Source organism: Scatophagus argus, chromosome 11 (genome assembly GCF_020382885.2).
Source record: "Scatophagus argus isolate fScaArg1 chromosome 11, fScaArg1.pri, whole genome shotgun sequence".
In the NCBI taxonomy this organism is placed as follows: domain Eukaryota; kingdom Metazoa; phylum Chordata; class Actinopteri; family Scatophagidae; genus Scatophagus; species Scatophagus argus.
The window spans coordinates 12786301-12814244 of NC_058503.1; the positions used below are offsets into that span (position 1 = coordinate 12786301).

The 27944-nt window shown below is 39.4% G+C and overlaps 1 protein-coding gene across 1 annotated transcript; it reads right to left on the reverse strand.

Moving 5' to 3' along the window:
* On the reverse strand, positions 1 to 27804 carry scn1laa (sodium channel, voltage-gated, type I-like, alpha). The gene is made up of 27 exons (XM_046404125.1): positions 27154 to 27804; positions 22825 to 23141; positions 22346 to 22464; positions 21688 to 21777; positions 21473 to 21601; positions 21065 to 21156; positions 20004 to 20243; positions 19291 to 19354; positions 19049 to 19190; positions 17337 to 17543; positions 15796 to 16065; positions 14623 to 14994; positions 12735 to 12858; positions 12368 to 12606; positions 12095 to 12268; positions 11642 to 11998; positions 11004 to 11480; positions 8401 to 8533; positions 8135 to 8289; positions 7770 to 7943; positions 7445 to 7567; positions 5554 to 5829; positions 5334 to 5390; positions 4475 to 4612; positions 4229 to 4333; positions 3840 to 4110; positions 1 to 3727 (listed from the first exon to the last, which is right to left on the reverse strand). The coding sequence occupies exons 2-27, from the start codon at positions 23086 to 23088 to the stop codon at positions 2550 to 2552; spliced, it is 5970 nt and encodes a 1989-aa protein (XP_046260081.1). The 5' UTR covers positions 23089 to 23141; positions 27154 to 27804; the 3' UTR covers positions 1 to 2549.
* Positions 27805 to 27944: the final 140 nt, after the last annotated feature.

A 27944-nucleotide genomic window follows, 5' to 3' on the forward strand; every position in this document is an offset into this window, starting at 1 on the left:
GTACCTGTACATAACAAAAACACAAAGCAAGCAGACAGTTTCAGAGACGCTCCCTCCCTGAACAAAGTGTATAATAAATGATTGAGCTTGCAAACACTCGCAAACAGCTTCTCTCTTGTATACTGGACTAGTGGCGCTGAGCAACAGATTAACATTTTTGTTTTCATCTGAATCACTTAATGATTGAACTGTAGGACGAACAATGAGCTGACAACAATATGGATCTTAACCTGAGAGGCATTACTGAAATCACACATCTACTACATTTAGAAGTCCACCCACCACTCTTTACTGACAAATGATCTGAAACGACAGATCGAGACAGAGAGAGACAGACATAAAGCAGCACACAGTTTCATCAGAACATAGATGGTAACAGGGTCAGCATGATGAGCAAACCTGTGGGCAGTCAGTCTCGCTCTTGGAGACATTTTTCCTATAATCCACCTCTGATCAGAGTAACGAAATCAAATACAATATTAAGTACATATAAAATATAGAGAGGTCTTTTATATAGCATTATAAAATAAATGATGGTTGAAGGCATATTTGAGGTGCATGTGATCTTTATTCTTTTGGCGTTTCAATGAAATGCGTTATAAGAGTGTCTTGCATGCAGTTTATTTTTACACTACAAGCATTATGCATATGAATGACGGGAGATGTTAAATTCTGTGTGATCAAAACATTCTTTCATTATGCATAAAGTTTAGTGTTAATTAACTAATTACATGCAAACTATACTTACATGAATGTAATTATACTTTTATAACATGGAACAACAGATGTAGTTGTGACATAGTTTAGGGTGGATGTTAAAGCTAGTGGAAGACCTGACAAAAGTAACACAACTGCCACTACATAAATGTAAACAGAAGTAGGAAACAGCCATGGGCACATGAGATGTGTGATGACATGTCCTTGAGACAATCACTGAGAATATTCTGAGTCTTCATTCATCCAGTTTCGATATTTATCATGATAAAGCCTGAGAAGTAAATTGTAAAAAAAAAGAAAAAAAGCACACAATAACACAATTACCCTTTTTTCAGTCACAATTTCCAAATGAAAATTGGAGAAAATGTAAAAGTTGAATAAAGCAAAGCTTAGGCAGCTGAGTCATATAGCATCACCAGTAGTCAAACACAGGGATGTTTGCCTTATCAAGAAAAATACAGTTCTCATGGGCATTTACATTTCTCACTTCTTCTTCTTTCTTCTGCTGAATGTATAATATCCCTGTTAGCCTGAATGCAACAAAACATGGATAATATATTTGGTTTCATATCACAGGCAATATATAGTAATTGTTCCATAAACACCACCGTAATCACTACAGAATACACGCTGAGGTTCATCATCAAAAGAGCTAAGAAAGACAACAGACAAACAGACAAGATAAGAAAAAGATGGCAAGGACTTGTATTTTGGAAAAGTAAAAGAAAAAGTTAAGTAACTTTTCTGACCTACAGATAGACAAAAATACAGAAAATCTCCTCCTAAAGCAAACTGTCTGACTGAGATTTGTTGTTAAGAGAGGTAACATATATCAGGGTCTGTGACAATGTGCAAACAACATAGGCTTTTTCTTGAATGTATGGCTTTGAAAGACAAACTTTCAGTTGAAGACTGTTTTTAGCACAGTTCATTTATGCACATTTGTGCATAATTAGCAATATTGTAAATGGTACATATACATAGCACACAGCAGACTGAGAAGGAGCATGTGAATGATTTTGATGACTGTAATGTAACTGAATGTGCAAAGTATTTCCGCCAAGTGTTACTGCACTGACACTGATAGTCAAACATAATAGATGCACTTGGCTGGATTTGTTGGACTGTAGGCTAAAGTCGCGTTTTTGTAATGTATAAAAAACAGCCAATTCCCGACTGTATCGTTGCATCATGTGGCATGATGGACAGGGAAAGAGCTACATTCCAGCATGCATAATCATGGAAAAAAATTCATGCAGGTGTATAATTCTAGTTAAATCCACCAACTCCGGCATGGTCTCTTGGATTTGTCAAGTATTCTAAGTGCTATCAGTTAGCAAGACTAGGCTTAAAGCAATGCCACTCACTGTAAAGAGTACCCCTGAAGGAACAACCCCTTTGAAGAACAAATAAAAAAAAAAAAGTGTACAAAAAGTCAATTAACCAAACTGTGAATTTTTAAAGTAATGAACAGTTCTTCTGCTTGAAAAATAAGTACTTAAATTAATGCAACAGTCAGTGATATAACAATTCAAGACATAGCAGAACTAGCTGCAATAGAAGTTTAAGCTTTTAGTGAAGTGTCTTTTAGAACACTTGCCCATCCCCTCATTCAGTCAAAAGACATCTATGGCTGAGCACAGCCAAGGTGGTGCCACTGCAGCCTGAACGAGCCATGTTTCCATTTTAGGCACTAGTCTATAGAATCAAGCATTTGGCATAGATATCCATACTAAAGAAGGGAGTCCAATGGATGTCTTAGTCACTTTCAAAAGTTGTAAACATTTTATCATTAATTAAAATGTCTTTGTTGCATCACCATCATCTTCCTCTCAGACGTCTTTACCTACAACCTCCCTTTCAGTTTTGTCTTTTTCATATTTGTTTTTTCCATTTGTTGTCACGCTGTTACATGAAGGCTGTGGGACCGATGGAGGTATCAGTTCACCTTTATCAGTGCTAGAAATTTCTTCGGGTTTGTCCGTGACAAGGTCTTCTTTGTCAATGATTATTTCATCCTTTTGAAAGTTATCACTTGATGTGACAAATGGGTCAATGGTAGCTTTTTTCTTTGCATACTGTCTGAATGCTCTCTGGATGACAACAGCTGAAGAGTCCTCCTGTTTGCGGCGGAGGGTGGTAGTTATGGGTTCATAGGACACTTTGGAAGGATTGGAGGCCATGAAGCGCTCCTCCATCTGCCCCCGTAGGATGTCCATTTCCCCACCTTCTCCCAGAACACGTTTAGTGAATGCAAACAGGATGTCCAAGCAGTGAATACGTTCCCCACTCACCATGGGTAGATCCATAGAGATCAGTTCAATCTTGTTAGGTTTGGCTATGCGTAATGGTGGGTCCAGAGCATCTGCGAAATCAGACAGTTTTTTGTGCTCCATGAACTGTGTTGCATGAGGATCAAACTTTTCCCAGACCTCATAAAACATCTCAAAATCATCCTCGCTTAGAGGGTCCGTGCTCTCCTCAGTGGCCACACTAAAATTTTCCAGGATGACTGCAATGTACATGTTCACCACAATCAGGAAACATATGATGATGTAGCTCACGAAGAAGGCAATTCCCACAGGAGGATTTCCACAGTCTCCTTTAACATAACTGCCAGGATGCTCCGTGCTATTGCTGCAATCATCTTTATGTTTGTTGAGAATGGGAGCTAGTAAAGTATCCCACCCTGCTGAGGTGGTTATCTGAAACAAACAGATCATGCTGTTGCCAAACGTCTCGAAATTGAAAAGGTCATCAATGCCTGCTTCCTTCTTGACGTAAGCAAAGTTTGACATGCCAAAGATGGCATAAATGAACATCACCAAGAAGAGCAGGAGACCAATGTTGAACAAGGCAGGAAGTGACATCATCAAGGCAAACAAGAGTGTGCGGATTCCTTTGGCACTTTTAATAAGGCGGAGGACACGGCCAATCCGAGCCAGTCGGATGACTCTGAACAAGGTTGGCGAAACAAAATACTGCTCTATTATTTTTGAGAAAAACATACCTTAGGAAAGAAAGAAAAACATATTAGATACACTGTGAGCAATACATGTATATTAACAAATCTAATTAATTTAATTAATATGAGTATTACAGTGGACAGAAAGGAAACATACCAATGATTGACAGGATGACTACGATGAAATCAAACACATTCCAACCATTTGTGAAATAGTAATGGCGGAGCGAGATCATCTTCAACAAACACTCTCCAGAGAAGATGACGATGAATACTATATTAATGTTAGAGAGAATTTTCTCTGTCTCTTTTGTTTGGTCAGCAGTTTCCACCATCATGGCAACCATATTAAGTGATATCAGAACCATTATCACAATATCAAATGCTTGTTTTGTGGTGAAGTCAAAGATGTATCCTTGAATTTTGTTCTGAAATGATACAAGGTGGGGAAAACAAAAAACAATTTTAAATCCAATTTAGGTACTATGAAACAAAGATCAGATTTGTAAAGCAGATTAAGATGCTGTCGTGATTGAATTTACATACTGATGGTCTAGGAATAGGTTTTTGTGGTTTCTTTGACCCCAACTTTTTCATGGCATTGTAGTATTTTTTCTGCTCTTCAGTCATGAAGATGTCTTGTCCTCCTAGGTAAAGAGAGGATGTGAGGCATGTTAAATCACTGCAAAAGTGAGAAATGAGGTGACAGAGATACAGTATTTTGTTTAAAAATGTAAAAAATTAATCAAAATTTTGTTAACATTTTGTTAACAATGTAGATTTGATACTTATCTTTTTCTTTTGCTGATTGAAATTGTCTATGATGACACCAATAAAGAGATTGAGTGTGAAAAAAGCTCCAAATATGATGAAAACAACAAAATAAAGGTACATCTTCAGGTTGATCTCATACTCGGGTTGTTCCTCTGGCTACAATAGTGACAGAAAATAAAGAAATTAGTACAATAAAATTATAATTCTTGAGATTTCAGTTGGTTGATTTGGCAACTGGAGGCTGCAGCATGCTTTTTGAGTCATTCCCTTTCCTTCAGTGCAATATACAGCTTTTTATGGATGTAAAACATCAGCAAAGCCCAAAGTCTACACTAAAGGGGTTTACACTGCTACAGAAAGCACTGGTCATGAACTGCCTGAGATGCCTAGGCTTTACTTCAGTAACTTATCTACGTAACTATACAACACAGTACCACCTCTTCCTAGGTGACAATCCCATCCACCTTTCACCTCACTCAGGCCTGTGTGACTGACCAATCAGAACAGACTGGACTTTTCGATGGGGGGCTTTAAGGAGGACTGAGCTAAACTGAAGCGTTTCACGGGGTCAATATGATGCTGCAGCAAATGACAGTATAAGTAATATTTTTTTTTAACATTAAACCATAGAAACATATTCTAATACACAACCAAAATGACCATAAGATGTGCAGTCAATAAAATAAAATAAATTAAACATCAAGGGTAAAAACAATGTAAAAAACAATGTTTAAAATGTAAAAAGCAAAAAGCAAATTTATAACAGGATCTAAATACACTGATTACCTATTGGTGAAAAATTGATGACCACAAGTTGAAGAAAAAACAGGGTTTGATTTCATGAAAAAATTATAAACAAACATGAAAATCTGATTACCTTGCTTTGAGAGTCCACAGCAGCATACATGATGTCCATCCACCCCTTGAATGTAGCCTGTATAGAATCAATCAATTTCCAGGAAAGATATTGTAGTAGCCCTTTGATCTTTTTGTCATGGCCAATTTTCCATCAAAACAGAACGTGACATATGTCCTCAAAGTTTAAAATTGCACACATCGCTCAATAATCTGACGGCAAAAAAGATTCAGGTACTTACAACTTGTAGCAGTGCAAGGTACCCCAAGCCAACATTGTCAAAATTGACTTTGAGGTTCCTCCAGCGGGCAACATCGTTGCCCAAGTCCTCACAAGCATTCTTGTGTTTCACCTCTGATGGAAGGAAAGGCTTATCTGTGGTTCTGTTGATACAAGTGTGGAACTTCCCTGCAAATAAATTGACTCCCATGATGCTGAAGATGAGCCAGAAGATGAGACATACCAGCAGCACATTGAAGATGGAAGGAATGGCACCGAGCAAGGCATTGACAACCACCTGCACACCAACAGAAAAACATAACCCATCTGTACAACAGGCAGACCAAATAATGCAGAATATATGCACAACATGTTATACTAATGGTAATGGTAAGAGTAGGAAAACACAAGAGTGACTGTTTTTAGAGCCAACATACACATCAGCATGAGCTCACCACAGCTATGACTAACATGAAAGCTCAAATACAATGATGATTGCATGGTAAAGGTGGGAAAAGAAGCAGGAGAGGTGGCTGGAGATTGATACTATGTTTCTAAAAGTGGTTTTAGTGGGTTACAACTAAATTTTAGAGAAACATTGAAACAGAACACCTTGAGGAGACAGGACGATGCCACAAAATTTGCTTACTGTAAACAGAAACATAAATAAAACATGAAGAAATCAAGATAAGGAACCCAACAAAACAATATCCAAAACAATGAAATTAAAATACTGATGCACATGAAAAACTGTTCATGCAAATGAGGGGATTCACTGGCTACCACGTGGGGAAAGACCATCATCTTAACAGCGCTGGAAATTTAGACCACCACAGTATGAAAGCAACTGATCAATACATACTACATTGATTTCATAAGCCAACAAGCCCTCCTACTTCAGTTACATAAGTTGCCAAACCCTGTTTACACCATACTTGCATTGCATAGTAAAATATTGGAGTAGCATGAGATAAAATATAATTTTATTTTTGTTAGAACAGACATGGCGCCACTTACAGAATAATTTGACATTTTCTTTCTTGCTGAGAGTTAGATGGCGAGATCAATACCGCCTGATATCTATCTGTTAAATATGAATCTATAGCCAGGAGAAACTCAGCTTAGCTTAGCAGAAAGACTGTAAGGCAAAAGAGCTAGCCAGACTCTATGCAAAGGTAACAAAATCCACTTACCAGCTCTAAAGCTTACCAGTTAGCATGTTTAATGTGTATAAAAGTGTTTATGGGTTGTTATGTGCTGAACAGGTTATTGGTGTGAAACAGTGACTTCTGTCATGGTGAGATTTACAGTCAGCCACTGGAGACTTCAGATAGTTACTGCTCCCAGTCAATACAGCCCACAAGTCACCACAAAATGTATGGATTTCAAAAAACTTTAAATGTTAACTGGGGACTTGTAGACGTGCTGGTACTTTTGGGTCGAGCTAACTGCTTTACCCTGTTACCACTCTCTATTACGAAACTCAGCTACCATCTGTTGGCTCCAGAATCATATTTAATCAACCTATACGAGACCAGTATCATTCTTCTCATCTAACTCTCAGTAAGAAAGCAAATAAACGCCTTCCCAAAAATGTTCACTGTTCTTCAATCAAAATCCTGCATCACTGGTGCATAATTAGATAGTAATTTAAAGAATGTGATCTACCATCAACGTTGTCAACCCTGAGGACAAATATCAACTGGAGAAAGAGGATTAGGGAAAGACAGGAATGCTTCATTTACATGCAACATCTTTTGGGGGCATCTGCTCTCTAGGTCATGCAAAGACATAGAGATTTATGCTGTCATTTGACAGACTGCAATATGCCTGTATTCTCTCCAAGCGTATTTAGCTGGTGTTAGACAGTGCATTGTGACCCTGAGTGGGTGGGGCTATCAAGTGGCTCTTACCCTCATGCCTTCGAATCGTGACAGGGCTCTCAGGGGCCTCAAAGCTCGCAAGGTTCTCAGAGATTTGATGGTGCCAAGGTCAGAATATCCCATAGCATTGGCTACCAAACTGACCAGTGAGACCTAGAACACATGCACACACACACACTCACATCATAAGCAGAGGAAATGTGCTACCCTCAGCTTACAGGGAACATTTTCAAATTTGTCACCTGCTACCACATGACAAAACAAACCCCCCCCCCCCCACCAAAAAAAAATAAAAAAAAATAAAACTAAAAAAAAAATTAGTGTATGCATGTGTCTCTGTGTAAGCAGAACCTACATCAACAATGAGGAAGTCCAGCCAGCACCAGGCATTTGTGAAATACTTGGCAAATCCATATGCCACCCACTTCAGTAACATCTCCAGAATGAAGATGTAGGTGAAGACCTTGTCTGCAAACTCCAAAATCGTCTTAATGATCTTCCTTTTCTCAATGTAAATGTCTTCAAAGGCCTGGATGTGAAGAAATCATATTGTTAAATACATTATATTTGCATTACTTTGCATAGAATGAGATTTTTTTAAAATTTGTAACAATCTATAGTAGTGAGACTAGAAGCTCACCAAATAATATTTAACAAAATTCTCAGAACATTAATTTGAGAATCTACTGCCTGACAAGATTTGCCAGACTTGTTTCTTACCAGTGCTCCACTGCTAAGCAGGATCATGAAGATGATGAAGCTCTCAAACCAGTTGTGCTCCACTATCCGGTAACAGGTCTTTCTTAGTGTCCACCACATTTTCCACCGGCCCACCTCCACATTTACCTGACAACACTGGAACTTTTGCACACAGCCTGAGCAGAGACAGAGTCAAAATGGTAATTTACCAGTGTAATACGCAGTGTCAGTTTCACACAAAGGCTGTAGTAGATTGAGTAGGTGGCAGTGGTTGTGATAGTATTCACCATCAGGAAAGCAGGAGTCAGGTTCCATTGATTCTTCCAGTTCAATGTCTATGGACTCTCCTCCCTCGCCGCCTGGGAGGCCATCCACTGTGCTGCCCTCAGAGGAGCTGACCTCGCCATCGTCTTCTATAATCTGCAGATTAAGACAAGTACAACTAGCGTTATAGCAAATATAAGAGAGTGATGGAAAATATTAAGGGGCTGACATGTTGAGCACCCTTCTGTAAACACACACTAAAGGTCTTCTGATACAAAAATAGTCATAAGTAAGTATAATTGGCATGTTTGAACTGCTAATGGGACAGATATCTCCCATGTGTCTTGTGTAAGGATGTTGGCAAGATGGACATGGCATTCTGTTCAAGTTTGAAATGTTTCAAATGTATGACAGCAAAATGAAAGAACATGCGTGAATCAGTATTTGCTGTAACAAACAAATTTAACAAATGTCATGCGTAAACACTTGCATAAAAACCATTGGTGTGCCCTTTTTCTGAAGCTGCAAAAAACAACAACAACGCTCATTTATTGGTTTGACAGCAGAAGAACAGTTGAGTGCTCGTCAACAGAGAAGGCAATAAGGAGTCCTTGTCACTGGTGTCTGGCCTAATCTCCACTTAATATGGAAGAGAACACCAGACTCTCAAAGATATGACAAAAGTGATGGTGACACTGATTAGTCAGTCCCATTTTAAATGTTTAATTATACAGTTACTATACATTTAGAAAAATAAGACTACAAGATAAAATCATACTACAACTGTCTGCAGCAATACTTGTTCTATGACATCCAGTCCAATGAAATATAAAAACAAAATACTTTTAATGAGGCGGCAATATCTAAGGAGATAACAAGATTTGAAGCCTGGTGTTGTAGTGTAGCCACATGATTTCTAGTTCAGCCTTTCGTTGTGTGGCTTTCTACAGGGTGTGTCTCCTAATAGCTGGCATATGAGAAAGGCTTGAATGCATTCCTGGAGAATGCAGGAACACTTGGCTGTCCTGGGACCAGCTAATGCAGTACAGGGAATGATGTAAGCATGTTTCTACAATATATACTGTGAAGCAAGTCAGTGTGCTGGTGGTTTGTCCTACAGTCCATCTTGTGTCTTCAGTTCATTATATTTCTATTTCAACAAACAACACTGAATATATTTCTTTTGGAATATTAAGTGTTGTTTTGAATATATGTATGTGCTGGAATCAGAAAATCACTGCAAACCACCTGGATTTGATGTAATGACTTTCAAAACCCCAGAAAATTAAACAAAACAAAACAAAAAAGGAATTTAAATCAAATTAGTAAACTCAACTTATCAAAGATTCAAGTCAAAGAAAAATATCAAATGTAATTTTGCATCAGTGTTTGTGAAGGGTTTTCACTAATGTTTAAATCAATTGAAATATTCCACCAAACAAATTCAGAACTAGAGAGTACAGAAAAAGGATGAGAAATCTCCTGAAAAGGTTATTGCATGGTTATTTTAAATGAGGCAGGCAATCTCAGTGATTAGTATAATGTATTGTAGTGTTCTTGTGAGTCTCCTAAAACAGCAATGAGTAAAGCAGTAACGACAACTTCGCTTATAAATCTTCACATAAATATTGCCTGTATGTAAAATTATATAAAGATTAGACACACTCTGAAAAAGTAAAATCCACAAAGTAAATTAGAAACAACAACTTTGCTGCACTATATATAATACATATAATAAAAAGTTGGTGTTTCTTTTTATTCTTTTGTACTGTGAGTTTTTCTCCTACACTAAGCAGTATTCTGCTACTAAGCACTCAGACATAAATGGCACATAATGCAATCTACATGCTGGTATTTTCCTGTCTATATGGCCTCTACTTGTTAAAGGATCATTGGTATATGGGCTCTGCAGGGGAGACATCATGACACATCCTCATACCATACCATGGACTATGGACAAAGTGCTGTAACATGACCTCTGCGACAAACCATGCCACTTGGCTACAACAACAGATATCTTCCCCAAGACCAACACTGAAATCCTGTGTCATCCCCCACATATCACTTAGGCTGATTGTGACATACACTATATGGACAAAAGTACTGGGACAAACCTCTTTATTACTGAAAATGCAATGCTTCAGCATACCAAGACATTTTGGACAATGCCATGTTTCCAACTTCGTGGCAAAGGTTTGGTGAAGGCCCTTTTCTATTCCAGCATGACTGTGCCTCCATGCACAAAGCAAAGTCCATAAAGACCTGGTTGGACAGGTTTGGTTTGTAAGAGACAACTGGCTCACACAGAGCGCTGACCTCACCCCCATCTAAAACATTCAGGATGAACTGGAGTGGAGATTGTGAGCCAGGTCTTTTCATCCAACATCAGTGTCTGGCCTCACAAATGCTCCACTGCACAAATGGGCAAAAATTCCCACAGAAACTCTCCAAAATCTTGTTGGAAAGCCTTCCCAGAAGAGTGGAAGCTGTTATAGCTGCAAAGCTGGCTATGTATTTAGAATGAGATGTCATAAAAGTCATGGTTATTGTAATGGTCAGGCTTATACTTTTGTCTATATAGTGTAGCTGATAAGACTTTAGGACCAATACACATGAGCATACTTACCACTTGACATGCTGCATCAGACGAGGTGCTGCTGAAGTCCTCCGTGTTGAGGTTTTCAAAGTCAGACTCTCCCACAGCGATAGGAACAGTGACAGTCAGACTCGGATTGTTGATGAAAGACATTATAGAGTCATCACTCTTGCTGCTGACTATGTACTTGTCTCCACTTTTGTCCACTCCAATCACATCCCCATTTCCATTCTTAGGAAAGTCTTTGATGGTATGGTTGGGGACACCATTCGGCCCTAAAGGTTTGTGAAGCTCATCCAGAGTTTTGTCCTCACTCTTCCCTTTCTTCCTACCACTGAGACAGGCACAGGGGCAGCCACTTCGAAGCATGGACTTAAAAAAGGCAATGCCTCTGTGAATCCGTCCAATGGCAATCTGCAAATTGTTCATGTCACTGTCATCTTCCGTCGCTGCCAGGTTGTCGGCACTGAACGAACTCAGCAATAAGGCCAGGAACAGGTTCAGCACCTATCAGATAGTGAGATTACTTCATGTTATATTTCGTTATATTTTAGCTGCTGTACTTTATGACCACAACACAAAATGTGTAGCTATCAAACTGCATCAGAGAAATGCAGTTTAATAGATACAATGGAATCATGAATTGACCATAAGAGATGATAATGTACCACAAGATTTCCAATAACCATGACCATCATGTAGACAATGATGCACATGGGCATCCCAGCCACTTCCATACAGTCCCACATGGTCTCTATCCACTCTCCACAAAGCACTCGGAACACAATGAGGAATGAATGGAAGAAGTCATTCATGTGCCAACGGGGCAGAGTGCAGTCTTGAGAGATTTTACACACACAGTCCTTGTAGCTTTTTCCAAACAGCTGCATGCCCACCACAGCAAAGATGAACACGATGATGGCCAACACTAGCGTAAGGTTGCCCAAAGCCCCCACCGAATTACCAATTATTTTGATCAACGTGTTAAGAGTGGGCCATGATTTCGCCAATTTGAATACTCTCAGCTGTAAGAAAAAAGAAAAGAAAAAGACATTGTCACACGCTTTTGCACTCAAAATACGTCTGAACATATTGACTGTGACATATATATTTATACTCACTAGTCTGAATGATCTCAGAACAGACATGCCAACCACGTTTGCCAAAGTGAGCTCCATCAAGCTTAAACTGACAATGATTCCATCAAAAATATTCCATCCCTTCTGAAAGTAATAGTATGGGTCTAAGGCAATGATCTTGAGGACCATTTCAGCAGTGAAGATGCCGGTGAATACCTTAATAAAAACAAACCCATACACTGACAATGATGTATTTGAGAAAAAAACCAAAAAGAAAAACCATTTTCACTCCTCTGCTTTCTACAGTCCACTCACCATATTGCCCACAGCTAGCATTCTGCTGAAACTGCCAGACATTGGATAATGTTCCATGGCCATAAACAATGTGTTGAGTACAATGCAGATGGTTATGGCCAAGTCCGCAAATGGATCCATCACTATTAGTTTAACCACTTTCTTGATCTTCATCCATAGTGGACAACATTCCCAGATGAGGAAGGTGTGGGCGAATTTATACCAGCATGGAGGACACTTCTGTCTTGACTCTTCAAGCTCTGATATACACAAGTGAAAGCAAAACAAACCTTTTTTTTAAAAAAAAAATCAGAAAGTACCATTTATCTTTTCAATAGCCAAGATATGATCATGGCATAATACTCATGCCATGGTGTACAATACATACCCTCCATTGTGCTGGTTATGACACTAGCTATACTTTGAGCTCTCTCTCTGACCTCTGGGCCCTCAAGGAAGTCCATAAACTGGTGCGTACCAGGGTGTTTGCACTCTGTATCAGTGGTGTCAGCCTGCAGATAGAAGCAATAGTTACAGATGCAACTGTGCCGCCAAAAACAACTCCCATGAATATACTGTACAGTGGCTACAAACATGAATACATGAAGTGTCAATATTTTGCAACACAGACAAAGCTGCAAAAGTAAAGGGAAAGCAAGCAAGCAAAGTTAATTGTGCATTATAAAGCTGCATGTTTCTATACCAGGTTGAACCCAAGTGCTATGTGATAACTTGGCATGATCATGGCAACATGGTGAGAAGATCAGAAGAAGCATATATGTATGTACTAATATATACAATACTTGCCAATAATAATGGATTAAAGAACAAAACATTTTGTCCAAATTTGTATATTTTTTCTTCAAATTTCGAAGAAATACCTGCAAAACTTATGACATTCCTTGCAGCCTCAGCTGTACTATCAGATATTAGTTTGCTAAAATGCTTAACTAAGATGCTAACTAAACACGCTTAACAATATACCTGCTTAACACTGGCATGTTATCATTGTCATTATGAGCATATTGGCATGCTGATGTTGATTGTAAATTCATTAGCACAAAGCAGGAATGTTACTTTGACACAAAACAATTAAATAGAAAAGGAAGTTGACAGCATTTCCTTTCAAAATTAATAGAATGCAATGGCAGCTCTTTAACACACAAATCATTCTAAAACCAAAAAACATGCTTTGCAATGATTTAAATATGTGTAGTTAATGGGTTTTAAATTTGAAAAGCCACTGGTATGGCTTTTAACTTAATTTAAAGGTATGCAGTACAACACACAGTTGACCTTAAATTAACATGCGTCCTAAGTGATCCAATCACAAATGACAGTCCTAAGTACATGTCTGAACACATCCAAGATGCCCTGAGGACACATTTAAGACACATCTAATCCCTCAAACCACATTCGAGGGTGGTCCAGGTCGCACGTGACCACAGTCTTTGAGCAGTTTGTATGCAAAAGTATCCTGGACCGCCTGCTTAACTGATGTCCGCTCCACAGCAAGAAGCCACAACAACAGGCAAAAAAGATTACAGCCTGTCAAATTTCCATTTGGTTCACTGTAATGCTAATTAAATATTGGGGCTCTCTTACTTGCCAAAGCAGAGGCACGCTTGCGAGACTCCCTTAGAAATTGCACAGTTTTGAGTGAGGAGAAACTTAAACTTTAATAAACAGATACGGTAAATTCTTAATCATCCATTCCTTTATGCAAATTCATCACTGAATGCAATACATTAAGTGTTTTCTTTCTTTGTGCAAAGTGTTTGTAAAAAAAAGTTTGCAAAGTTTGTAGCAGCAATGCTCTACCAGCCATCTACCAACCATTTAGCAGTTGTTTAAACACACTGTTTCAGTTGATTCCACCATTTATAGCAAATCTATTAAAGAAGAAAACATTTTATAAGTGATAAACATGTCGAATTTTACAAATACAATAAACACGAACCAATATAGGCTATGGTGTTGGCTATGGGGAAAGTCCCCAGACTCACTTGAAATAGTGCTCAGTTTTGTGAGTTGCTGAGTTTGGGGGAAACAATATAAACCTTCTTGTAAATTCTGCAAGTGCATAAATTCAGCTGTTTCTTTATTTGTATCCATCTGTCCCACTGATGTACACGTTCATTTGCATAGATTCACTAATGTAGTAAAAGCTGTCCGCTTGTGATTGGATCACTAATGACACATATTAATAGTAGGTCTGAACAGGCTCTGTGAGGCAAATGAAACATGGCCATCTAGGCCAGACAACCCTTTCTTACGTTATCTCCAGTTGAGGCCATATCTACCATCACTTTAGGCAGACGGGCCCCCCCAGGTGACGATGGGAGTGAATTCCCACCCACCAGAGACACAACCCCATTGCAGTCCACCGAGCTGTGTTTGATCCCATTGGGTGGAAGTAGGAAATGCGACAAGAAGCTGCATTGGCTCATACTACTGCTGCGTCGATCATGACTCCTGGGGAGAAACACAGAGCTCCTCCGTCTCAGGTCGCCCTCAAAAATGCTGTTCTCATCATCTGCAAACTCATTTTCGGAGCCCACGTCCTGCGCTTGGCTTCGAAAACTGAAAATGCTGGTCCTGCTGTTTCGTCTGGGTGAGAACAGGGGTCCACGAAAACTCAGAAAGGACTAGGAGAGAAAGATACTCTTCAGTCGATATATGATGCATGCCGACCATAAAGAGGAAAGACTGGTGATAATGAAGAAGATAAAGATGAAGGTGATGATGATGGAGATTATGATGATGATGATGATGATGGCCATGGTGATAAGTATTGTAAGAAGGGCAATTGTAAAATAAAAATGCATCTTGGTGATGACAAGAATATAAGTGGTTGATGAAGACAAAGAAGATGATTATGATGATGATGACAATGATGATACCGATGACGATGAAAAGAAAAAAAAGGCCACTTTGACAGCATATAGAAAATAAAAGTTGCACTGGGCTTCACTGCATGACATGAAAGCAATCATAACATTTGCTAGTGATGCATGAAGGATAAGCATGAAAAAGCATGAAAGCAAAGACTTATCACAGAGTGAAGTTTTGATTTTGTCTGATAAAATTTTAAAAACAGATTTGTTTTCATACTGTAGTCACTGGAACAGACGTGAGCTTCAAGCACTGTTGCTATCTGAGAGGCTCAGTAAATGAGCCAGTATTTTTACATTATTATTATGCCTATTGAAAAAGGAATTGACGTTGAATTTGTAATCTCTAAGACTGTACATATTGATGTATTAAGCTGAAACATCGTAGAAATTTTATCGTACGAATAATTCAACACAGAATGGAAAATGCACAACAAAAAAGGAGCTTTAGAGGTGAGAAGGGACAACCTGAAAGCAAGAAAACTCTTCAAGGGACAAAGACAGCAAAATATCACAGTTTTCATAGTCAGATCATACTGTGAGAGCGTACTGAACCTGATGTGCGGATGAACATTTCATGTCATAGCTGAGCAGGTTTGCATCCACAGAGAAGCGGCAGCGAGCTTTCTTTATACTGTCCTGTGACTCGGATTTAGGAAACTTCTGATCAGCCCCTTTGCCCTCCTCTTCCTTTCTTTTTCTTCTCCTGTTGCGTCTCTCTTTGGCACTTTTGGAGCTGAGCTTGGAGATTTCAGAGGAGCTCTCGGTTCTTGCGACTTTTTCACTGAGCTCTCCGCTCTCTGCAGCAGCCGCGGTTGCTACTGCCTAGAAGGGGAAAGGTGGAGTACAGGTGGAGTAAATCTTTGTGATCTTTATATTGTTTAGTTTTTGCTGACAATTAATCAGAGAGGAATTCGTGGAGGAATTTGAATTCAGTTTTTTTGGAATATCCCATGAAAAACTGGAGTTTTATCCAGCTTTCTGATAAGTGTCTGCTATCTGCTCAGGTGTACATTTCTATTAATTGGAAGCTCTCAATTGATGGCAGCAGCAAAGGCAAAAGTCACTTTTGGATATATATTATATCTGATGGTGAAAAAAAAAACAGTTGGGTAGCTGCTTATTTGGAAGAAAACATCAAAATGGGAGTCCCTGTGGGTCTATAGGGAATGGTTTGCAGGATGCGAAACAGGTTGAAGAATAACCCAATTACAATGCAAAACAATCTAAATGAAAATGTGGCTTTGATCCAGAAAGTTTGACTTCCAATTGTCAACTGCAGAAAATGGTGATGAAATCTAGTGGTCTAATGAACAAAATTACTTAAGTACTATAATTAAGGTGTAAATACTGCTTCAAAGCCTGCAATGCTGGTGGATTGCTGAATCATTTATTTATTTAATAATTGTTTTAAAGTAGTTTAAGCGTTTATATCTAAACATACTGAGTTTGAGCACTTTTGATACTTAAAATATATTTAGCTAATAATACTTATGTAGATTTCCAAAGCAGTAATGAAGTATCTTCACAGTATGAAATTTCCTTCATGTACTTCCCCCACCACTTATTTATCATGTACACACAGATGTGTACTGTATGCCTGGTTTGCTGTTTGTTCCATGTAAACATCATATGAAAGACTCATAACAACGACCAGTGTGCATGCAAACATTTCGCAAGTAGATTAAAGTAAATTACTATAAGCCCCTTTTATGCAGGGTTCCAGCAATACTGCCATAAAGAAGTCCTGTCATTACTTTTTACACTAAACCAAACAATGCTGGTACAATGCCACTGTGTGTTCTTAGATAGCACGAATCCGTTCTGGAAGCAAATGAGGTGTGACATGCAACACAACAGCACGTGTACCAGCATGTGTCCCATCCTGCCCTGACCAGGCTGTGGAAAAGAGGCTATAGAAACATCTGCTAGAAAACAACCTTAGCCCAATGCCAAACCTTAGCAATGCATCTCAACTTTACGTTATTCAGCTGAAATCAATCGTTGTTCAGAAATAATGTAATAATGTCCTGGGGTGATGGTGTGACATCGTGTTACATCATACAAGTTACATCATAACTTGGATTGTCCTTTACCTGAACTTCTTCTTGCTGCTTTCTCAGCTGCTCAAGCATAGCCTGAAACTCCTCCTCCTTCTCCTTAGCCTCCTTTATGGTAGCCTGGCTCTGCTCCTCGTAGGCCATAGCTACCACAGCCAAGATCAGGTTGATCAGATAGAAGGAACCAAGGAAAATTACCAGCACAAAAAAGATCATGTAGGGTTTCCCTGAAGCTCGCAATGTCTGGAGAAAAAAAACAAAACAAAACACCAGTGTACTTAAACTTATTTTATACAGGTATATTTAATACTTTATGTGAATTCCATTTCCTTTTTTCCTTTTATCCTTTTGGCTCATGTTTCTTATTCCATGCCTTTCTGCTTTTCTGTAAATCATTTGGTAAACTGCAATACATGCTGTAAGTCAAGCACATGACTATGAAGCCTGATTAGAATGACAAACCGATTCCCCTTCTCAGGAGTAAGAAACTAACGATTGTACAAGAGATTTATGGACTAAAGAGTTTGCTGTGGATTTTCATGCGCCATGTTAGTGTCACCTCACATCAATCTTGTTTATCCAGTATAATGTCAACTGGAAGTTCTCTGACTAGTTTTGAAAGCATACGGTTGACTGTTTTCCTGCTTCTGCTTTGGTTATTGTACATATTTTTACATATACATACAGTATATTCACGTACTTTTTCTTCTATAAGGAAATGATCACTTTTAGTTAGAAATGGTTGTCTCATAAAGTAAAAAGAAAAAAAAAATATAACATCTATCACTGTTTCGTATCATGACCGAGAGATCAGACACAGAACAGCATGTTGGTAGGCTCCCCAGTTACACACAGTGTTAAAAAGTATTTCACATGGGAGCTTTGTTGTACAACTGTTTGCTTAACAATGTCCAGTGGTCTATTCAGTGGACACCCATTTGCCTTTAGGGCCATTCAAGTTGTGTTTGCTTGAGTCACAGTGAGACTCATTTTTATTCCTTCTGACCAAGATGCACCTGCACTTCATTTAGAGGTTTGTTTGAACACTTTTAATACTGAAAGTGTAATGTGAGATTGCTTTGTCTTTGACAGAGCCACTCCTTAACACAGCAAGCAGTACAAAGCAGTACAAATACTGCATCCACTGCCCCACACAAGGGCAAACATTTCATCGACTTGCCACCAAACACGTTCTTCTCACAGGGTCATCGAGCAAACCAAAAGCCAAACATGAGCCACAATGGCACTTAAGGTTAAGTACAGCTAAACAGCCAAATGTGGATTAAATTAATAATTGAATACATCACACTGCTCACTTAATCAATTAGAAGTGTGAGGGATCTTTAATTTGACTTGCACCAACTGAAAAAAGACACAAGAAAATTAATTACTCATCCTGAATATACACAACTAACAGTCCTGTATGTACCTTTAAACAATAGGTAGGAATCTCTCTGTTAGATGTAAATTTGTTGTATTTTTAATTTTAAAAAGAAAATTTTCTCTTGTTATTAAGTTCAAAGTTCCCCATGTTCCCAACTTGAATGGGATGGGATGTGAATTTAATTGTTAATGAACTGTCCCTATATTATTATGTTTAACTTTTGTTGCATGTATTGTGCTGCATGTAAAGAATTTAGTAATTCTTCTAATTTAGCTATTCTTGCAGCTTGATCAAAAAAGTGTTTACCGAGTATGGTTTATGTGCCTGGAAGAGCTCTTCCAGTCTTTCTGATTCCAATGCCTACCTGCTGGTAAAGGTTTTCCCAGTAATCCTGTGTCATCAGTCTAAACAGAGAGAGGAAGGCCCAACCAAATGAATCAAAGCTGGTGTAATCATAGTCTGGGTTCCTTCCCACTCGAATGCATTCGTACCCCTCTGGACACTGCCTGCAACAAACAGAGTGTCTGTGAAGCTCAGAGGGAAACGTCCTGCTGTCTATTCAAACTGTATGTTAATGTCAGAGCAGACGGCAGGGAATAAGCTTACCCAGCCTCACTGCCATTTCCACAAAGCAATGGATCTCGTTTGCCTGGGAGGTAATAATGATGACCTGATGTGGAGAGAAGAAAAGTCACAGTTTTGGTAAATGTGGAGAGGACGGTGGCTGTTGGTCAACAAGTCCATGACAAGCACTGAATTGCAATATAATTAACAACACTACAACCTGATGTAAAAACAAGAGTGCTGCGATACATAATCTCTCTGTGAGCCTTGTGGAGTCAGAAAGGTGTCAATTCAAATATATTTGAGTCAATTTTTGACTCTGTAGTGGTGTTGTTGTACTTGGTACAATTATTTGTGAATGGTGTTTCTACTTTTTCTAATATTTTGTCCACCACTCAATATAATGCAGTCCAATACTGTACAACACCACCATTAAATATAGCCTAATAAATTCTAACTTTTGCATCTCTGACAAGATCCACATATTACATGATTGCTGTATTGACATTAGACATCACATTAGTTTGTAGAGATGTGCCTAAAAAGTGATATTTCAGTGTGCACTGAAAGAAAACATGAAAAATAATGACATGTGATGAGTAAAATCTAAACTGAAATTGTTAAGAATATATCCACTCCAAATCCCAAAACATCCCATTGTTCCTTTACATAAGTCACATCTTTAATTAGCTGAGCTTTTTGTGTGTTTTGTTGTGGCCAAATCAAAGTACAATATATGAAAATTAAATACTCACTCTTATTGAGAGAATACTCAGTCCAGTTGAAAAAGTTTTCATTCATGTAGGTCCCATTATATGTCCCATTTATGGTGGAATTGTCATTTATTGGCATCCGTACACACTTTTGCCTTAAATGGCCCATGAACAGTTGTAATCCTATCAGAGCAAAGACGCTCAAGCAGAAGACAGTCAGGATCATCACATCCGCAAGCTTCTTCACTGACTGGAACAACGCACCAACAATGGTTTTCAGGCCTGCCAGATACGATATCATTTGTTACTCTAGTAGTCAATTAAAAGACATTGTCAGCATTAACATCAGACAAGTACAAACAATACAAACAGATGCCAGAGAGCTCTGTCTTAATACTTCACGTTGGCATTTCCAATAAAAATCAAAGCATGATAGAGCAGAACCAAAGATATTGTCTTTTTTGTTCCATTCAATCTTCTTCCGTGTCAACATTTGGGCTATATTACCCACGATACATCTCTACTGTTGGAGATTTGGTGTGTTATGCTACTAGCAGCTAGCCTCAGCCAGATGCCAGTGAGCTCAATTCTTTTTAACTTCATGTATATGCATACATGTATGGAGGTGTATAAATAAATATACACATATTTCCAAACTTGTACTCTTTAGCAACCAATAATGCCCCAAGAAAAACTGTCTCATGTGACATCATCTAAGGCATGAGATGAAGATGTTCGCACTACAAATACTAGCAAATGGCAATTAAGGAATAGTCCATGCAGAAGCATCCGTGCAGGAAAGGCATAAGCAAACAGCAAACCTACACAATCTACAAATATACTAAATATTGTTAATTTGAGTTCCTGTATTGTGCATGAAAGTTGCTGGACCCACAAACTGATCCACTGAGCATCTGAAGACATACACATCTGAACTAATATCACTTGGGATGCCCAGGATTGCTTTAGGAATTGTGGATGTTTAGTTTGCTAAAACAGCTCTATGACGAATCTGTGACATCGAGTTGGTCAGGGAGGGGAGGTGTTGAGGTGCAGCAGGAAAAATCATGCAAGAGACAAACTGAAGTGTGCCTTCTGCTTACCTGGGATGACTGAAATAGCTTTAAAAGCTCTCAGCACTCTGAATGTGCGAAGAACTGAAAAATTGCCTAGATTTACAAACTCTGTTACATACCTGCAGGGAAACTCAGAATTACTAGAGAATAATGGCTGAGACAACAATACATGCATCATGGATCAAAGCCAACAATATTAATCAGATTTTTACAAGTATACAGTATCAGGTAAAGCAGTCAAACAATGTGAAGCTTGCACATTGGTGAAGATAAAAAAAAACTAGTAGAAACTTAGTAGAACAAATAAGTAGTAACTTGTTTGTTCTCATCTTATACACCCGTAACTCGTGTTCTATATGAAGGCAGCTTTGGGGAAAAGATGTAATACTTGTTCAAACATTGTTGTAATTGACTGAGTATGTGGCAAGTACTTACGCCATGACAATGACACTGAAATCCAGCCAGTTCCAGGGATCTCTCAGGAACGTGAACTGCCCTATGCAGAACCCTCGCGCTAAGATTTTAACGAGGGATTCAAATGTATAGATTGCAGTAAATGTGTACCTGTGGGAAACAAAATGTAGCTGTCAAACTAAACTCAGTGGGTCATATGAGAGTGTGATTCAGTGTGAAAATCATGGGGAACTCACTCTAGATTCTTTGCCCAGTCAGGTGGTCGACTCAGTGTCATCAATGCACAGTTGGTGATGATAGTGCACATGATCCCAAAACTGAACAATGTGCAGGCAGTTGTCAAGGAAGCCACTTATTTTTTGGGAACTGACACATTTTATGTTTTTAATTCATCATATCCGGGTAAGGGCAGCACGGTGGTGCAGTGGTTAGCACTGTCGCCTCATAGCAAGAGGGTTCCAGGCTCAAATCCCAGTCTGGGCCCTTCTATGTGGAGTTTGCATGTTCTCCCTGTGCCTGTATGGGTTTTCTCCCGGTACTCTGGCTTCCTCCCACAATACCAAAAACATGCACGTTAGGTTAATTGGCTACTCTACATTGCCCCTAGGTGAGAGTGTGTGGTTGTCTGTCTTTGTGTGTTGGCCCTGCGATTGACTGGCGACCAGTCCATGGTGTACCCTTCCTATCGCCCGTAGTCAGCTGGGATAGGCTCCAGCTCCCCCGCGACCCTGACTGATAAGCGGTATAGAAAATGGAAGGATGGATGGATCATATCCGGGCAAGTTAGCAAACCATTCACCCTTTGTTGACATTGGACAGTAACCACAGATTTAGTGTGCGCATAGCCTAAAAATGATTCATGTTTATCAGATCAGCATTCTGAAGAAAGGATATGAGTGTACCAAAATCCGAATTGATATTCTTCTGAGAAGGTTGAAGGGGCTCAGGAGGTACAAGGCAGGAGTGGCGTTGAAGCGGAAGATGAAATTTCCCTTGTCTAATACTATGAAAGTCTGACAGAAAAGGAGAGAAATGTTTAAAATAGCCTTATTTCTCTTTGGCTAACTAACATCACATTATAATTTAAAAATACTTACCTACAACTACTAATCAAAGTAGACCACGCACATTTCAACACTCAAATTGCTAATCACATTTTCTATATTGCTTTTAAACTCTTCTTCGCTCACCTTTTTCTGTAATCTAAGACTCAAAGCCTCTAGATGACAACACTTCCATGATAACAACTGCATGCAGCGTCCTTAGCCGCTTTATGAACATCAAGGCACAGCGTGATTGTCTATTCTTGAACTTTGAAACAGTTGTTTCATACTTAAAACTTCACGCTCACGTTAAAAATCAAGCAAACCTACTTTCTGATTGCGGTAGTAGGGATCCAGGTCCTCCAGTGGCGTCGAGACCATGCTCTTGGGAACATCCCCATACAGAAGAGGGAGTGATTTGCCCGCCTCCAGGTCACTGCTGGGCTTGAGCTCATTCTCGTCATTGCGTTTTCTCTTCTCTCCCTTTGGCTTCTTGGTTTTCTCCTCTGCGATGCGTTTCTCGATAGCTTTGAGGGACTCACGACTAAAGGGGCGGAAGCTGTCTGGACCTGGTGGTTCAAGCAGCTGTGCCATCTTTTCATCCTGCACCTTCAGAATGAACAGCTAGCCTCCAACATGAGAAAGGCCTGAGGGGTCAGAACAGATAATGGGCTCTGATTAGAGGTAGACAGCTTCTTAAAAAGCTGAGGTATGTCTTCGGTCATCTAGTGTGAAATATAATGTAAATGGAAACAAATAATTGACAGTATTTAAAGCAGGACAAGAGTGTGTCGAGGAGAGGAAGGTGGGTGTGGTTCTGTTCTTTAGTCAGAGATCATCACCTCAGGAAGTGGCAGGCTATAATGAGCCTCGAGATGGCTGTCATATACATAAATTTCTGTCAGCTATGGTAAAATTAGATCTAATTATCAGCCCTTCTGTAGATAAAATTAAAATTTGACATGACAATGATCAATTCCAGGTGAGAATCTTGCTCCTCTCCTCCATCCCTCAAAATGAAAAGAGTCCGATTTTCCCTCGGAGCCTGAGACAGAGCGGCGGGAGGAAAAGATTCATCCTACTAATAGGCCTGACTGGTATGATATGTTAGGCAGACCTATGCAGTATTAAATATGAATGCACTTCAGGCTGAGCTGTGTCTCTGCGGGTGCCCTGCCACTGAGGGTTTTTGCCTGATCTGAATGTAATAGTGTAACAGAACACTTCCACACTGTGTGATGCAAAAAATCAATCACAGATACCCTGGTCAATCAACTGCCCACAGCACTGAGCTGCACATGTGTGACGTAATTGTAAAAACACAGGAATGTCCAGCTACTAAAAAAACACATTTCCTTAAGTTCGTTTCATACACAATCGAAAAGACAGACAAAAGATGAAACTCAGTAGGGAGTTACTGATTTAGATAAGTTCCTGGTATTAGAAAATATCAGTATCTTGCATACAGAATACTACAAATCAGTAGCGTTAAAACCTCCTGTTGATGTAAGGTTCCCCATTTGTCTGTTTGCACAGCCGGATAACCATTTGTACATGTGCATCAATGCTGCTGACATTTCTGGAGAGAAAGATGGCTTGTTGTGTATTATGTTGTGTTGTGTTGCGGTTGTAAACATCCACACCCACTGCCTGCATCATATCCAACAGTCTACCATAAATGTACAATAAACCTGAGAAATGAAACCCCATAAGTTTGTTGTATTCTCAGTCTTTATGGAGTTCCTAAATACCTGTTATCAAACGTTGTTTAAGACCAGATATACTGGCCTCTCCTGGACGCACACTTTAAATCACAAGTGTCCATCTCTATACGACAAAACCACCTCCAACATAAACACAGTGCAGCAATAAGAAATGTGAAAGTGAAACACTTGGGATCAGAGTTTTGTATAATTTCCAGCCACTTTTAACACAAAACACTAGTTATTTGTTGATTTTTTTTTAAAAGATATATAGCAAAGTGCAAATCATAGGACATGAGTTTCGATAAGTGTTGCAGTGTACTTCAAATACTTTAATGGATGCTGTGGTTTATAGTGCAACTAATCTGATCTGCTGTGCTGTGGCTATGACTCAAACATAAACATAAATGTGATCAGTGTTATTAGAATTTACAGTAAAGGATGTGGCCCATCAAATATTATGTTGATAATGCATGGCACAATAAGGACTGAGCCCAGAGTTTTCCTCTGCATCAAGTGCACTAATCATCTAGAAAACCACAGTCACTCCGTATAGCTATAGCATGTAACAATTTAGAGGAGGACTATATAGTGTTGGTTAAAAGGAACAATTGAGGAATGATACTAGAACCAATCAAGACAAACTTCATAACTCTCTGGTAACTTTCTGAAAACATAAAACAGCCCGTAACCTCGATTTGATGTTCACCCAGCAAGGTCAACCTGCAGTGACCAAGAGGTATGCGTGATTCTGTCAATCCGTTCCCAACTCGTTACACACAACTTGAGATATGAGCTGCCACTTTGAAACTTCAAACAGGCCCACTTCATTTTATCTGCAACCTGTCGGCATCAATGACCTTGCGTTGACTAACCCCAAATGGATACATTAGTTTCCCTCAACTCTCGCTCGAACAGAGTGTCAACACATTTGTTTGGTATTTGCTGTTCGCCGTACATTTTAACTGTGTCCTGCTGGTGAGTTTTAAGACATGACTGACCTTGGCCCTTGGCCTCCTGAGTCACCTGCAAGTATGTAAAATACTCGTGCAGTGTCAAGCAGGAGCTCAGCTTGAATATCTAAGGTACAACACTTATTCCAAAACTTAATTTCAGTGACCTCAAAATGTTTCTTACACTTAGATGAGGTTAAGAGATGGATTGTGACAGATTGCGGCACATGGCTTCCTGGCTTCCAAATAAAACCAATGGAACCAATGCAGGGTTGAGCCTGTGCTGATATTTTGTCTTATAAAAGCCTCAGTTCTGATGCCATTAAATCGTGTGTTAATTTCTGAACACAATTCTGAAAGCAAAGCATGATGCTGGCTCGATCTGCATTCAGAATTTTGTCCACATCTTCAGATATTGACAGCAGACCTCAAACTAGTCTGAGCCACAAGCGTTGGGAAATAAAGAGAAGTAGAACTTTACAAAGACAGAGACATAAGATGTACTGTTGTACTACACCTTATGTCCATTTTCAAATTGTTCAGTCACAGCTATTGTCCACAGTGTTTCCATCACAACAAAAAGTGGTGTGGCTGGGTTTCTTTGAATGGGAGGTTAAAGGAGAGGTTCACATTTTTTGAAAGTGTGTCTCAATACAATACACACTTACACACATGTATGTGAAAAGACTTAATGGTGATGTAATCATTTCTTCTCTCTGTGCTGGCTGCAAAAAGATCCTTTCCTCTCCAGGCTGCAGTGGTGAGACGGTGATGCAATATAATTTATATAAATTTGAAACGTCTGTAACTTTGGTAGGAATTCATTCAATCATATCAACACGGGGTCTCTATGGGAACAGTACGGACACAAGCAGCAACATGTACATGTGGGTATGTGACTGTCGTTACAAGACACACAATGCGAAATGTGAACCTGTTCTTCAATTTGGACTAACGCAAGGATAAAAGTTTCAGTTGTTAACTTGAGGTTATCTTCTGAGAGATATACAGTACAGGTAAAGGAATCAGGAAATACTTTTCCTGATTCAGTTTTGGTCAGTCCTCGTCTGTGATGCTGATCACAACAACGGGCCTACGACTGAGCTGCGGAGCTGCAACACAGGCAACAAACTGATTAGTGATTAGTATTTCATTAACGAGTAGGACTGAAGATCTTTCCTCTTAAATATACCTGTATAGCGTGATCACAGTTCAGTTTCTGTGGGCTCCTACGGGACCATCAAACTCAAAGCTCTTAAGTGCTCACAGCTAATGCTCGCTGCTGTCTCTTCCAGACTACAGGATCCAGATTAGATCTCGTTCATTCAGGGCGTTGGCAAAGTAACTGGTGATGAGAAGCTGTTAAGACGGTTCACTCTGGGATAAATTCTTTTTATTTTTGTACTCACAAACTGCCAGGTTGCATTGTGTCTGTACAGTCTGAACAGAAAGCAAACAGGACAGTCTAATCTCTAATTGACAGCAATCTAATAAAGATGTTGACAGTCATGCAAACAGGAAGTCTTCAAGGATGGAGTGTGGGCTAATAATTGCTGCCATGCCCATTAACTTGTGTAATATATTGTAGCACACAATTTGCACTCGAGTCCATCTGAACAACAAGAGATCAATCAGTTTGTTTTCCTCCACACAGGCCTTCTAACACAGTTACTATCATAAAAGATGACATTTAACGATATGATATGATGTGAAATACAGAAACTACTTTGTATTGTAAAGTGTGAAACCTCACCAGCACAGTTATTTAATTATAAAACCATAGATAAAAGGAAAACCACTCCAGTCTCTTCATCCAGATAAAACTGCATGTAGATAGACAGACAAACAGACAGATAGACAGATAGACAGACTAAAACTAAATGACTTTTTCTCAGCTACTACAACTTCCATAAGTCATTCACAGAAATAATCGAACTTTTCCATCAATTTCAGCCCCGTTTCCGGGGAAAAGACCCAACTTCTAACAGATTGTATTAACTCACCATCAGTTTTCCATCCTCGACAAGTGAACAGAAATGCAGTGGAAGAGCTTCAGGGGGGATAAAACGCGGTTTAACTCAAACTCGTCCGTCAGCTGAAGGTGTTTGACTTGCTTCTCCAGATATTTTTCTACGGTTTCGACAGGAGAAGCCCGAGAGAGAGAGAGAGAGACAGAATATCTCATCCGCCCCTCCGCGCGGCAGAGTCAGAGGACTGTGCTGCCCTGCTTCCGGATGTTCCTGGGTACCAAGTGAGAGCAGAGATGCCAGACTGACTGCGGAGATTATATTGTGGTGGACGTTATCGCGCGAGATTGTCGGGAACATAAATGTTTGCAGTCTGCCGTGTATCAGAAACTAAAAGCTAAAACCACAACTATTAGACCATCAGATTGTGTGTGTGTGTGTGTGTGTGTGTGTGTGTGTGTGTACGGAAGAGGTTGGGGTCAGTTGCGGTAGAGTTTGCATCCTGCAGTGGTCCAAACGTCCGGACCGGATGAGTACGCAGTCATTACAGCAAGTGTGTGAATCACCCAAAGTCAGTGAGAAAACAAAACTGCAACATAAGCGAATCACAGGAATATGTACCTGCTTTTCGTGTGTAGAATCACTTATGTTCATTAAGTTGGGTGGGTGACCTGACTGAGAGCCGTGACATTCTCTGTGGGCCGGACGCCACCTGGTGGACACAGACGGCATTACTCTATATACTCCGTGAAAAATATTTAACAATATACTCAACAAATATATAATTAAAAACCCAAATAAAAAATTAGACCATAGAATTCTTTAAA

Excerpts from the sequence above, each read along its gene's own strand:
- scn1laa (XM_046404125.1), bottom strand. The coding sequence starts at position 23,088 with ATGGCACAGCTGCTTGAACCACCAGGTCCAGACAGCTTCCGCCCCTTT. Across the intron at positions 21,602-21,687 it reads GACTGGGCAAAGAATCTAGA|GTACACATTTACTGCAATCT; the intron begins GTGAGTTCCCCA and ends TGTTTCCCACAG. Across the intron at positions 20,244-21,064 it reads AGCTATTTCAGTCATCCCAG|GCCTGAAAACCATTGTTGGT; the intron begins GTAAGCAGAAGG and ends CGTATCTGGCAG.